General features: G+C 44.3%; 1 protein-coding gene across 1 annotated transcript in view; it reads right to left on the bottom strand.

Moving 5' to 3' along the window:
• LOC125946016 (uncharacterized) overlaps nucleotides 1-11,926 on the bottom strand; it is a 62,597-nt gene extending 50,671 nt beyond the window's left edge. The window contains exons 1-2 of the mRNA XM_049668493.1: nucleotides 11,792-11,926; nucleotides 10,050-10,111 (exon numbers count right to left, since the gene is read on the bottom strand). Of these exons, the coding sequence (XP_049524450.1) occupies nucleotides 10,050-10,111; nucleotides 11,792-11,870 (141 nt within the window). The 5' untranslated portion in view covers nucleotides 11,871-11,926. The remainder of the gene's footprint in view (nucleotides 1-10,049; nucleotides 10,112-11,791) is intronic.
• Between the last annotated feature and the right edge of the window lie 460 nt (nucleotides 11,927-12,386).

Here is a 12,386-nt window from a genome sequence, read left to right as displayed (position 1 = left end):
GCTACTCGAGACGTGCGCATTATATTTGTGTCTTGGCCATGCTTTCTAGGTTCACAATATCCAAGCATGCTTTGAAGTAATTGCCAGCTTGCACATTCTTCCCGCTTCACTCTTGCTGCAAAGCATCTTCGTTTTGTGTAGTAGCCGGCCGTCGGTGTGTGCTTACTTTAGCTGCGGCGGGGCATTCGCCCGACGAGAAAGTAGATTTGCTTTGATGAGGCATGTACCGCTAATTCTTGCGCTCGTGCTATGGTCGGAAGGTAATAGCCGGTTACTGTGATCTGGGTTCATTTCGCGGAGCAGTTTTTACGAGCGATTTCTCGTGAGCAGTGAAGAGATACCTTGCGCAATAATGCAATTAGTTGCCATGACTCCAACATCTGCATTGAAAAAGGCATAATATAGATTATATATTTATACAGCATGATATAAGGCATTATGCGCATAAGTCGTACTTACATAGTTAATTAATTTTATTCGCTTATTGGTGCCTAATACATGTGTTCTTTCTGTGCTGACACTGCGGATGCCACTCCCTCGGAGCCAAAATGAGAGCAGCCGTGTGTGTGCGCCCAGCGACCAACGAAACCAACCGCAATCATCACCGTCTCTGCACATCTCTGCAAGCATGCATGAACGCTTTGTGACTGCACCATAGAGAAATAAAAGTCACTAAATTACTGAACTCGGTGTGTACCTCTAACTCGATGTCGTATACAATCTTGTTGGACACCTCCGACACGCACTTGGCTTTCACTGTCACATCACCGTCCACAATTTATTCAACGTCATACACTTGTGGAAGCAGACGCTCCCCTTTCTTGAGGTTGCCGCCACGAAAAAAGCTGTAGACGTCGGCAACTTTCTTGAAATCGCATTGCAGTCTTTGCTTCGCTGTTCAGCAAGCACGCGATCTGCCGCCGTCGAAAATGGAGCACCGTCAGCACGAGCAGCGAAAGAAAGCGCGGGCGAAACAAAGTAAACAAAGCGGAGACTGCACTACGGCGCGACCGCGCTGCTTGACATTTCCATATTGGGGGCGCTGTCAGGGGGCTCGTGAGCGCCTTCTGGCGATCGTTTTCTCGTCTATAGAGGGGGTCTTTTTCGTCAACGTGACGTAGCGTGCGCGCGCGCTCGCGTTACGTCGGACTATAAACGGCCCTTGACTGTACCGTTCCGAAAATAGTTCCACGCTGCCATCTATTTCAGTTATCTGCAATAGTGTATAAACCATTACATCAAAAGCAAAATATCCGTCGTAATTTCTTCGCAAATATACGAACTGAATGTAAGGAACACTTTATTCCAGTGTCCTACGCACTGATGCGTACATTTACCATATATTTTGTAGTGTAGTGTAGTTCAGCAAAAGAGTTAATTTCACTGACATTATCAGCCTTGCATGCACTTAGCGCAACTGCCCAGGGGCGACATGCATGACACTTGCGCAGGTTGTTTGCTGCTTCGCAACCGACGGCACGTCAGTAGTGTTTTTAGAACTGTGTTGCTCTTTGAGATAGGGCGTAAGTCCGCTGTGGTGATCAGGGCATCATAATCATCATCAGCAGCAGCATATTATTGTGTCCACTGCAGCACGAAGGCTTCTCCCTGCGATCTCCAATGACCCCTGTTTGTGCTAGCGAGTTCTAAGTTGTGCCTGCAAAATTTCCTATTTTGATAACCTTACCTACCTAATTTCCTGCCGTCCTCACCTGCACTTCCCTTCCCTTGTTACCTATTCCATATCTTTAATGGTCCGCCGGTTATCTGCTCTAAGCCAAGCTCCATTTGTTCTGGTAATGTCAACTACAGTATTGGCTATCCCAGTTTGCTCTCTCATCCACACCACTATCTTACTTGTCTCTTAAAGTTACGCCTAACATATTTCTTTCCATTGCTCTTCGCGTGGTCCTTAACTTGTTTTCGAGCTTCTTTGTTAACCTGGAAGATTCTGCCATATAAGTTAGCACCGTTAGAATGCAATTGCCCAAGATATATCGAACATTTATGGACACGCGTATGTAACGGAAGGCTAAGCAGCCGCTTGACCGCGTAGCTGTCGCTTAGCGGCACATAGGCAAGCTCTTGTAGGCTAACACAAACGCAGTAACTGCAGAGGGTGGGGGCATTTCCCGATGTGTTGTGTGAGAGACATACACAGTTTACGCCGTCGAGCAAGAATACGCATGTAACGGGGGGCCTGGCAGCAACTTCGGGCGCAAGTCTGCGGCATGTCTGGTGTTAGTGGCTCGCTGGGCGATTTGTTTGATTGCAGAGTATGTCATTGCGCCAGGCCAGCTGCAGCGAGGTGTGTGAACTTCAAGCAAGAGAGCTATGTGGCGGTCCCTAAGGTGCTGGGCTGCGTATCGCAAGGACCAGAGTGGACAAAGGGGCGGTCACTGAGTGGATTGTTTATGTTCCCACTTAGAAAAGGCGTCTTGTATAAGAACTTATTGGCGCAATTTGAGCGAGGACGATTAAATTATAGGTACTGCCCCGATGCGCAAGGATACTTAAGGGAGTGTGAAGTGACGAGTGCAGGTAATCGAGCGGAGTAATGGAGAGCAGTTAGTCGAGAGGAGGCAATACACTGTTTTCGGACTTCACTTAGAGCCGCTATTCGCGACTCCAAGTAAATGCTCGCTGCCTAGCGGCCGCGCCGACAGACAGCCTATCCACGCTCAGGTTTGAAGCAAAAAAGGGTCTCCTATCACGGCATGCGCTGAATGTCTCATACTTCTCAAATCGATGTCACGCCGCCGAGCACAAGTCAGAAAATGAAAATACGACGGACTTCGAAAGACTTTTCGTATGTACTGTTATGCGTGTCATCGCGGCAGAAAGAAAGCAATTGTGACTTCATCGTTTCTAGAAAGAAGCACACGACGCGAATCGAAGAGCGACTTGGATAACAAACTTCTGCATAGGGAAACGCCGACTGATACTATACCATGCAGTTTGTTGGAAACACTTCACTTGGGTCTGCTTCTTTATTCCCAGCGAGTAGAGCATTGCGTTCTTTTTGTTTTTATTGAATCTCTTGCTGGCGTTTCAAATCGCCGAGTGTACTTTCTTCAGGCACGCGCTTTCACAAATAATAGTTATGTGCGCCTAAGCTTCATTTGGTTTCTGTTCATTTATGGTTTTCTGCACCAGTATTAGTGTTACTATGTTTTATGCACCAGAAGTGTTCTCGCAAGTGTACTTTTGTCCGCAGGCATGGTAGCAGGAACGATAACCGCCTCGGAAGGTCTGAAGTTGATCACGACACATGTTATGCCGCGAAGTTACATATCGTTTCCACAGTATGCTTTAGTTCAGCGATACAAGCAAAAGACGCAGTTTTCTCATTCAACACGGTGAGCTGGCATTATATTTGCTCGCAAGCAAGTGCAAACTGCGTTCGTTAGGGCATAGAGCGTTCGACCTGCGCACAGCGACGCTTGTTTGCTTTCCTGTGCACACAGCCAAATTCCATTACAACTGGTTCAATTCGATTACTGGTCAAGCATTTAGAACAATACAACTGGGTTTGCCAAAACAAAACACTGGGTAAATTTTGGAAGCCTGTTGGAAGAAACTCAATTTGGTCCGATTGGTTGTTATTAACTTTTCACGTTTCACTGGGTTGGATAATTTCTACGGGCGGCCGGTGTCTGCTGTGTTCCGAAGCCCTGGCGCTAACGCGAACACTTGCGTACTGCGAGCACGAATAAGCGCCAGTCACCGGACGCAGACAACTTTATCATAGTCAGCTATATATATATCTGTGTGTGTGTAACTAGAAGATGCACCCTGACTCACAAAAGGAACTCTAATTTCTTTTTTATACCAAGACACAGTGACCAGGTAACTTTACAGTTTTGAGCCTCGCTCTATCAGTGCAGAATATCCGTATATAGCTGCTGAACGCATGATAGACATTACTGCCTATATATTGTGACATGTTAGATGTGACATACTGCAACACGAGTCGCAGTGTGGAGTTGCGTATGAAGGTGAAAAACAGTTAAGTATCGCACCTGTAGCAGTGGAGGATCTTCGAGAGCAAGTACTGGCACCTTTCGGAAGCCCGCTACGCACAAACCATTCCTTTTTTAATCTTCGGATCGCTTGAAATGTTCACTGACGATTACGATACTCGCTAATGCAAACTTTGAGCGCAGCTCTATACGTGTTTTTATTTCTCGATATATTGGCTTGCCAGGACAATCTGTCTCGTGCCGCACGTTGCAATAGCAGCGAAGTGTGGCGCGACTGCCTCGCTTATCTGGAGAGATCATGAGAGCCAGCGCGTGGGTGATGCGTGGGAGCGATTCGCAGCCGCAGCCGCCTCCGACAGACCTCCCAGAATACGCGTGCTACTCGGGCGACATCTGGTAGCCTTCGTCGCCGCACTACTCTTTTCTTCTCACCCTTTCGCCGTACCCTCCTCGTCCAATTTCCGCCTCATGGTTCCGCTGCACCCTCCTCCGCCGCTTTACTCCTCGCGTCTTTCATCACCCATAGCACTCCGCGTTCGCTTTTATCTTTCGCTGCGCTCATTCGCTTGGTTACGCCGACGCTCGCCGCAGAAGCGGGCGCCTGAAAGCTGCGCTCTAAAAATATGATGTGGCTGGCTGGGCAGGCCGGATGTTTGCACGCACAGCGCAACTACTTCCGTGAGGTCGTCGCTAATATCATTGAAACGAATCAAAATAAGGTGATCGGGAGGAAGGGACCTTTCGGCTTCCACGAAAAACCTCGATTCGGCGCCACATAAGTTAAACGTGACCACAGAACTAAGCGAAAGAGCCGCCGTCATGCCTCCGGGAACATGGAGGTCGTAGCCATCTTTGTTTATTTGGACAGTGCGGTCAGATCAAGTAACGGATTCCGGAGTTACCGATAACGTGTACCATTGAAATTTTAGTGCCTGTTTGCTCACGTGGGGCATCGATACAGGCTCCCCGTGAATTCAAAATCTAGCAATTGCAAATAACTGAAAGTGGATGAAAAAAAATGGCCACAGGTTGGATACGAACCCACTTCTTCGAATTGCGCGTGCGATGCTCTCACCATTTGAGGTACCCGGCGCCGTCTTTCCTTCCACTTCCTCGGGTATTTTATGTGTGGGCGCTAGAGTTAACCGGAGTGTTAGCCAGTGCCACCACTCAAGGCCTAGTTACAGGACGTAGAACATTCTTTCTGCCGCAAGGCGTCACGTCGTACGTGAAAATGGGAAACGACAGCCGGCAAATAAATATTCGTAAGCTACTTGAAGGCATACAAGTTGCCGGGGACGAGTCCATCGCTATCTAATCGACGACAAGAAAGGGAACTCAGAGGCCTGGTTTTCGTTAGTCACAACCACATAAAGCCAACAGACAATAACAACAACGAAAGCATACGGGAATACACATGAACACCCAGCTGTGGGCAGTAACGTTGCGGCGTCAATGCAAGGAGGAAAGAGTGCCAACGCGCTGTCTGCCCACCTCTGGGTGACGGAAACAAAACGTCGTCTTGAGGGACGTGGCTACGCAAGCACTGGAGCCTCCCAGTTTTGGTTTCGCGCAATACCATAACCCAAAATTGTGGCACAGGTCCGCGGATAAACGCATTTTGCCAGGCCCCGAAGTTGACATGACTTGTACGCAGAACATTAAATTTCCCAACTACGATGAGCCCTGCAAAATTAAAGTGTAAAATGAAATATTGAATTTTTCTTGACTAGCGAATAAAAACCTCGTATGGGACATTACCATATGGTCTTTACCGCTCAATTCAGGTCTCCCAAGAAAACGTCCTGGGTGATTCCACGGGAGATCAACGCGGGTCCAAAAATTCATATTTTAGATTTCATTCAATATTTTATATTTTCTGCACATATCGCTCGGTAGTACGAATTTGACAAATGGATACTTTAGGAGAAAAAAGGATCGAAATTCTTCAAGTTGCAGGCGCCATTTGCATGCACCGGGCATTCTCGCAAATTGACAACAATGTCAAATACAAAATATTACGGCTACAAAGAATGCATTTTCTTGTCTAAAACGTATACGTAAAGAAGAGTCAGCAAGCGTTGTTGGAGGCTTCTGTGCAAAAGGGAAGTATTTTAGAAAAAATTCTTAATTTGCTACACTTTTCGAAATTTGCTATATTTACGAATTTTTATCTACTAAACAAATGAATGTAGCCTTTCGATATTTGGTGGGCTATGAGACCTTAACCTGTTTAACGATTGTGATGAATATTGTTACTGTAGCACAAATGTCCATTTTTACAGTTTGCCTCAAATGTGAAGTTTTGACGAAAATGAACACTATTTAAAAATCAAAATAAAAAACCCCATCGTTAATTTTTCTCAAAATTTCGTAAACAGCTGTCCACAGACACTAGAAAAATAACATTAAAAACATCTTGCATTATTTTGTTTCCAATGACAATATATGTGGTAGAAATGAGAGCTTCGCCGAGATGCAGCAAGGTGCTAAGAAATAGGGACATCGGGGTCAAAATAACGTCCATTAGCCTCTGACTTGCCTAAACTTGGCCATGATTGCTACACAAGGGCAGTTTTGATAAACTAGTATTATGATTGCAACAAGCACGCAGTTCTCGAATGCCTAACTTTCTGACGTAAATTGTGCTACTGGGCCATCATTCACGCCCATATTTTGTGAGTGCTTTCAGATGATGCTCTTCTAAAAATCGTCTCTTTTGAACGAGTTGGTAGTGTGTAGTAGAATGGGGAGTGGGTCCGTGTGAGGCGGTGGCAAACAGGGGGTAAAACGAAATACGTTGAAAGTTGCTTGCGGTGTGGCCGCCGCCTTAAGAGGAAGCTTTAGCTTGGTTGCTCCTATCTAAATACATGTAAAACGAGAATTCGTTTTTCTCTGCAACCACTGGCCCCCATTTGATGACGTTTGTTGCAGTGAAAAGAAAAGTGAAACTAGTGGCTGTTGGTTGCGATTTTTTTTAGGTCGTCAACTGTTTATTAAAATTGACAAAATAGCAGAGCTTCAGAAAACGAAACTATCAAATTTAGAACTCTAACTCAGCAATGAAACATGATATCACAATCTTGTAAACTGCACCGAATAGAAAATCTAAAGCGTACAAAGTTGCTATATTCTACATGGCTTTAAAATAGACAACTATTTCTGTGTAGAACTTGTGCAAAATTCTTGTAAACAATGTAACAAATTCACGTAAGAAATAAACTGGCATATCAAATTTGTCTGCTTTGAATGCTCTAATAGATGCCGTTCACAGGTCTGCGATATCTTTTATGTAGGTGCAGAGCTACGAATTTGTAAACTTCGTGCTTCTATTTTTTTCAAACTTACCAATTCTTGAAAATTACAGTTAAGTAATGCCGGCCAGAAATGGACATTTCGCGTCCGACAGTCACTAGAATTTACCTTTCTCTCTCATGTGCAACAAACTTAAGTAAAATCGGCCCAGTGGTTATCTCAGGAAATCGCTTCTGTATTTCAATAGGCGGCATCGGAGTTGGGCACGAGCGATAGCTTGCTATTAAGTGCAAGCTTTATTAGATTCGCTTCATTATATCTGCGTGATCTGGCCCTCTGGATCAGTTGGTGTGAGAGCCGCCATTACTGCAACGCTTCGTTAACTGAGGACGCGTTCTCAGCACGCTATCATCCTTTCGGATTTGCCAGCGGTGCTCCAACAATTATACCGTGCATTGTATGGGAGCAAGTTCGGCCGACAGTCATTGATGTTAGCTAAGGAGCTCAGCAATAGGCATTTCATTGTCAAGTTTCCGTGGATACCGCCACATGTTGGACTTGCAGGCAATGATGCAGCAGATTAAATTAAGAGTGCCAATGAATCACCCCTTATATAAAGACTTCTCAGCACTTTGAATATCACCTCACCATCCAGGAGTGGTTTAAGGAATCCGTCACGCAGAAGCTATACGCTGTTTCATAGAGTAACAACTAGTTCCGCGAACACCCCCCCCCCCTCCCTGCTAACGCGGAACAGTTCATCTGTGCCTGCCAATACTTCAATAAAAACAGAAACGCTCTGCTTGAGGCTTCGCACAGTAGAGCAATATCCGTAAGAGTGTGCGGAACAGGTAATGTTTCCCAAAACACATAAGTTTCGGAGAGAGGAAGCGTCGCGCCTCTTTCCACCTGTTCAACCCCCTTTTGAAAGGGGCGCTAGAAGAGAGCAACCGCTGGCACTATCTGCCAGCTAAATAAGCCCTAACCAACACCATCGCCCCCCCCCCCCCCCCATCACCGTATCTTAGGTTATACTGTATAATGACGTGTCCGACGGACGAAGCCATGGCGAGTACGAAATTTTTTGAGAATTTTACCTGCCGTAAATTTGTTACTTGTGTACATGCACAGGGAGTTCATCGTTAAATCTGCAATTATCTGTGCTGCAAGCTACGCACACTTCTTAAATAAAACGAGCCATGTAAAGGTTGCTCTGTTGACGTATCTTTACTCACATTCAAGAGAATGAGTATTGTACTAAATGGTATTTTATGCATAAGTATTGACCATAAGGGTAAAATTACCCTTGTGTCGAACTCATGGCCAAGTTTAGGCAAGTCAGAGGCTAATGGACGTTCTTTTTACCCCGATGTCCCTATTTCTTAGCACCTTGCTGCATCCCGGCGAAGCTCTCATTTCTACCACATATATTGTCATTAAAAACAAAATAATGCAAGATGTTTTTAGTGTTCTTTTTCCAGTGTCTGTGGACAGCTGTTTACGAAATTTTGAGAATTATTAACGATGGTTTTTTTATTTGATTTTTAAATAGTGTTCATTTCGTCAAAACTTCACATTTGAGGCAAACTGTAAACATGGAAATTTGTGCTACAGCAACAATATTCAGCACAATAGTTAAACAGGTTAAGGTCTCATAGCCCACAAAATTTCAAAAGGATACATTCATTAGTTTAGTAGATAAAAATTCGTAAATATAGCAAATTTCGAAAAGTGTAGCAAATTAAGAATTTTTTTCTAAAACACTTCCGTTTTGCACAGAAGCTTCAAACAACGCTTGCTGACTCTTCTTTACGTATACGTATTCTACAAGAAAATGCATTCTTTGTAGCCGTAATATTTTGTATTTCACATTGTTGTGAATTTGCGAGAATACCCGGTGCATGTAAATGATGCGTGCAACTTGAAGAATTTTGATATTTTTTTTCTTCTAAAGTATCTATTTCTCAAAGAATGCAAGTTCACTTTCCTACTGCCGAGTGATATGCCCACAAAATATAAAATATTGAATGAAATCTAAAATATGAATTTTTGGACCCGTGTTGATTTCTCGTGGAATCACCCTCCTTTTATTTCAAAACGGATATGTAAGCATTGCTTAAAGTCTTCGTAATGTCAGTGTAGGCCACAGGTGCTCAGCATAAATTAGGACGAGGATGCATTCCAACAACAGCATTCGCTTTATGTCATGTGCCCCCGAGAAACATCCTCGAAAGACGACCCGCCGATCTCGTGCGCTCGGTTGGCGGCGTAAACGGTCAGTGAAGCAAGGTTCAGCTGGAGAAAAAAAGGAAAGGCTCCGGGGCACGGATGGCCCAAGTCTCATCCAGCGAGAATCCCGAAGAACAAACTGTATAAGTGAAACACCAATGTGCAATCAATCAAGTAATACGGCTTTGTTCTTTCTAAGCGAACCGACTATTTTTCTCTGACAGTAGAAGCAATCGGTACAGTTAAATTCTCGGTTTACCATCCAGAACCTATTCACGGACCACGAGATGCGCCGTGTTGAAGAACTTCAAATCCATTACGCCCACCTAGGTTTAGTTATCATGCCCCGAAAGCTAGGTAGGCGAGCGCTCTTGCCTATCGCTACTTTCGGAGCGCAGCAGGCGCGACCTGGAACAGGCGACCGATGGGTGTGAAGAAACTAACTGAGAAACGAAAAAGAAATTCATAACGGTACGAAGATCACACATTTTTGGCAGGGAAGAATTCGTGCTGGTGCTTGCACTCAAAATTCTGGAAACCGTGACAGTTTTCTGTCGCGCTTAATGATGAAAGGAAACGAACCTCTTCGCTGGCTTTCTCTTTGACACAGTCTACGACCTTGCTGATCTTTGTGTCGTCGATAACTGTCAGTGGAAGAAGAAAATAAACAAGTTGTTCATTATTATTTCTTTTTTTGATTGCAGCCGAAAGTGACCCATATAAATGGTAGATAAAAATAACATGGCACTGTTTTTTATGCTCTCAACTTATTTCATTAAGAAAGCATCAGGCATATATGAAGCAATCACATGCCCAAGAATAAAACCAACAGCAAAAGCCGGACATGCGCAGAACATAGAGCAAGCTGTGAGGCTGTAGTAAAAGGGAAAACTACCAAGACTGATGGAAATGCTTGATGCAAATACTGTGACGTAGTTAACCTTTTTCTTGTGAAAAATCACCGACGGTTTATTGTTACATGTTCCATTAAAAATTATTATGCTGTAGTGCACTGCTATTTCTATCCTAAACTGATTTGCATGCCTGTACGTTACACCTGTTTCTTTTAAAAGAAGAACGTAGTCACATGATTTGCAATGTACTGCAAGACAATATACCGAAATCCATTTCAGAGATAGTTCATGCTCTCCAGGAAGAACAATAACGCAGCACTTCATTTGTCTAGCGTATTGATTACCACATGAGAATAGAATGACGTTACACAATCGCTTTTACAGGCGAGATATATTTATTGAGACAACTGATGGTACATCACGCCGGCCGTAGGCGTACAAAATAGAGAAATGCTGAATTCCCGACGTTTACTGACGTACACAACTAAATCTACGTATTGAGCACGTATTTCAGAGCTCGCTGGGGGGTGTACATTTCTGGCCGAAAAAGATAACATTGTTTCAATGCAATAGCAGCTCAACTATGACCATGGTCATTATCATTACAAGCAGAAATACAAAAGCAAATTTTTCATAATAATTATAATGATGGCGACACAAAACCTCACGCGGTGAGAACGCCGCAGAGTGAGCAAGGAAGACTACGCCACATGCCAAGCTCATTGCTGTTGATACGAACATTACATCACCGCAGAAGACAGAAAAGAAAAAAACTACACAAAACAGAAGAGAACATCATGTAAGAGCCTAGCCAGGAGGCTATTTTGATGACGCAGCTATGTCTTTAGCTATCTGTAGTCTCATAAATTGTGTTTAGCAACGTGTATACGTAACGATGATGCTTTATATCAAGAAACCATTCTTCGCCTTAAATAAGAACACGAATGAATTTATTGCTGTATCTATTTTTTAACTTGGAGTTATCATATTTATGAAACTATTGCTAGCTACGATGATCCAATTTGTCTCAATGTGGGAAGACATGTTACGTTATTTCATTTTATGAAGCCATGGTTGTGAGTAAAAGCCGAGGCACAGCTGAAACGCTGGCGTAGAGCTGGCAGTACAGTACCTAAACACTTCAGGACGGACCATAAATATTGATGAAATATATGCGCAGGTTTTCCTCACGCTCCTATTTGGTGAAGAAATGTTACACTTCCCAACCCTTCCTTCGTTGCGCTCGCTTCTTTCGCTCATCGTCATAAGCCTATTTACGTCCACTGCTGGGCGAAACTCTCTCGCATCGATTTTATTTGACTGATCACCTGCGTCAGGCGACTATATTCAGCATCTATACGGTGTATTCCGAATGATTGCAACGACCATCATTTAACTTATGGGTTGTGAAACGATAGAGCACGAAACTTTAGGATAGAAAAAAAAAGGAGAGACATAAAACCGACGTACAGCAGTTTAGGTTCACTGGTTCGGCGCAGACCACCGTGACCGCCAGAGCCAGCAGGAGGCAGAGAGTTGATGTCTTCATCTTGGAGGTGGCTGCAAAACTGAGAACCGAAGCCAAATAATACCTAAAACAACCTTGGCCGTTTTATCTACGTGCACTGCAGCGACGGCCTATAGCGCCACCACGACATCGTCGCCAACGGCCGGCAAGCAGATGAGGTGTCGAGAACGAAAAGAAAAGAGAAGTTAAAAAAAATAGCACAGGCAGAAAAGCATGCAAAACCGATAACGAGCGACACATTGCGTAAAAGAGCCCTCGGAGAATAAAACGGTGCTTTCATGCAGCAAATTTCGCAACACATATAGGTGGTGTACATGAGAATGTGGTTGCTTAACAGGCCGTGTGTGTCCAGCCGTCGTGCAGGTACCTCGCACAGTCTGTGAATGTGCGGAAACCAGAATAGTAGGCACGGTTTTCTCGCTCATATGAAGACGTCCGGTTGGATAAAGGAAAAAATGCTTCGTTTTGTCTTTTTGTAAAACCAGTCCGCGTGAAAGGGAGGCAGCGCTGGTTGAGTACAGTGAGAGCAGAGACTTT

Source organism: Dermacentor silvarum, chromosome 5 (genome assembly GCF_013339745.2).
Source record: "Dermacentor silvarum isolate Dsil-2018 chromosome 5, BIME_Dsil_1.4, whole genome shotgun sequence".
NCBI lineage: Eukaryota > Metazoa > Arthropoda > Arachnida > Ixodida > Ixodidae > Dermacentor > Dermacentor silvarum.
Note: the sequence above shows the minus strand (reverse complement) of the source record. Positions and strands in the feature narration are given on the sequence as shown.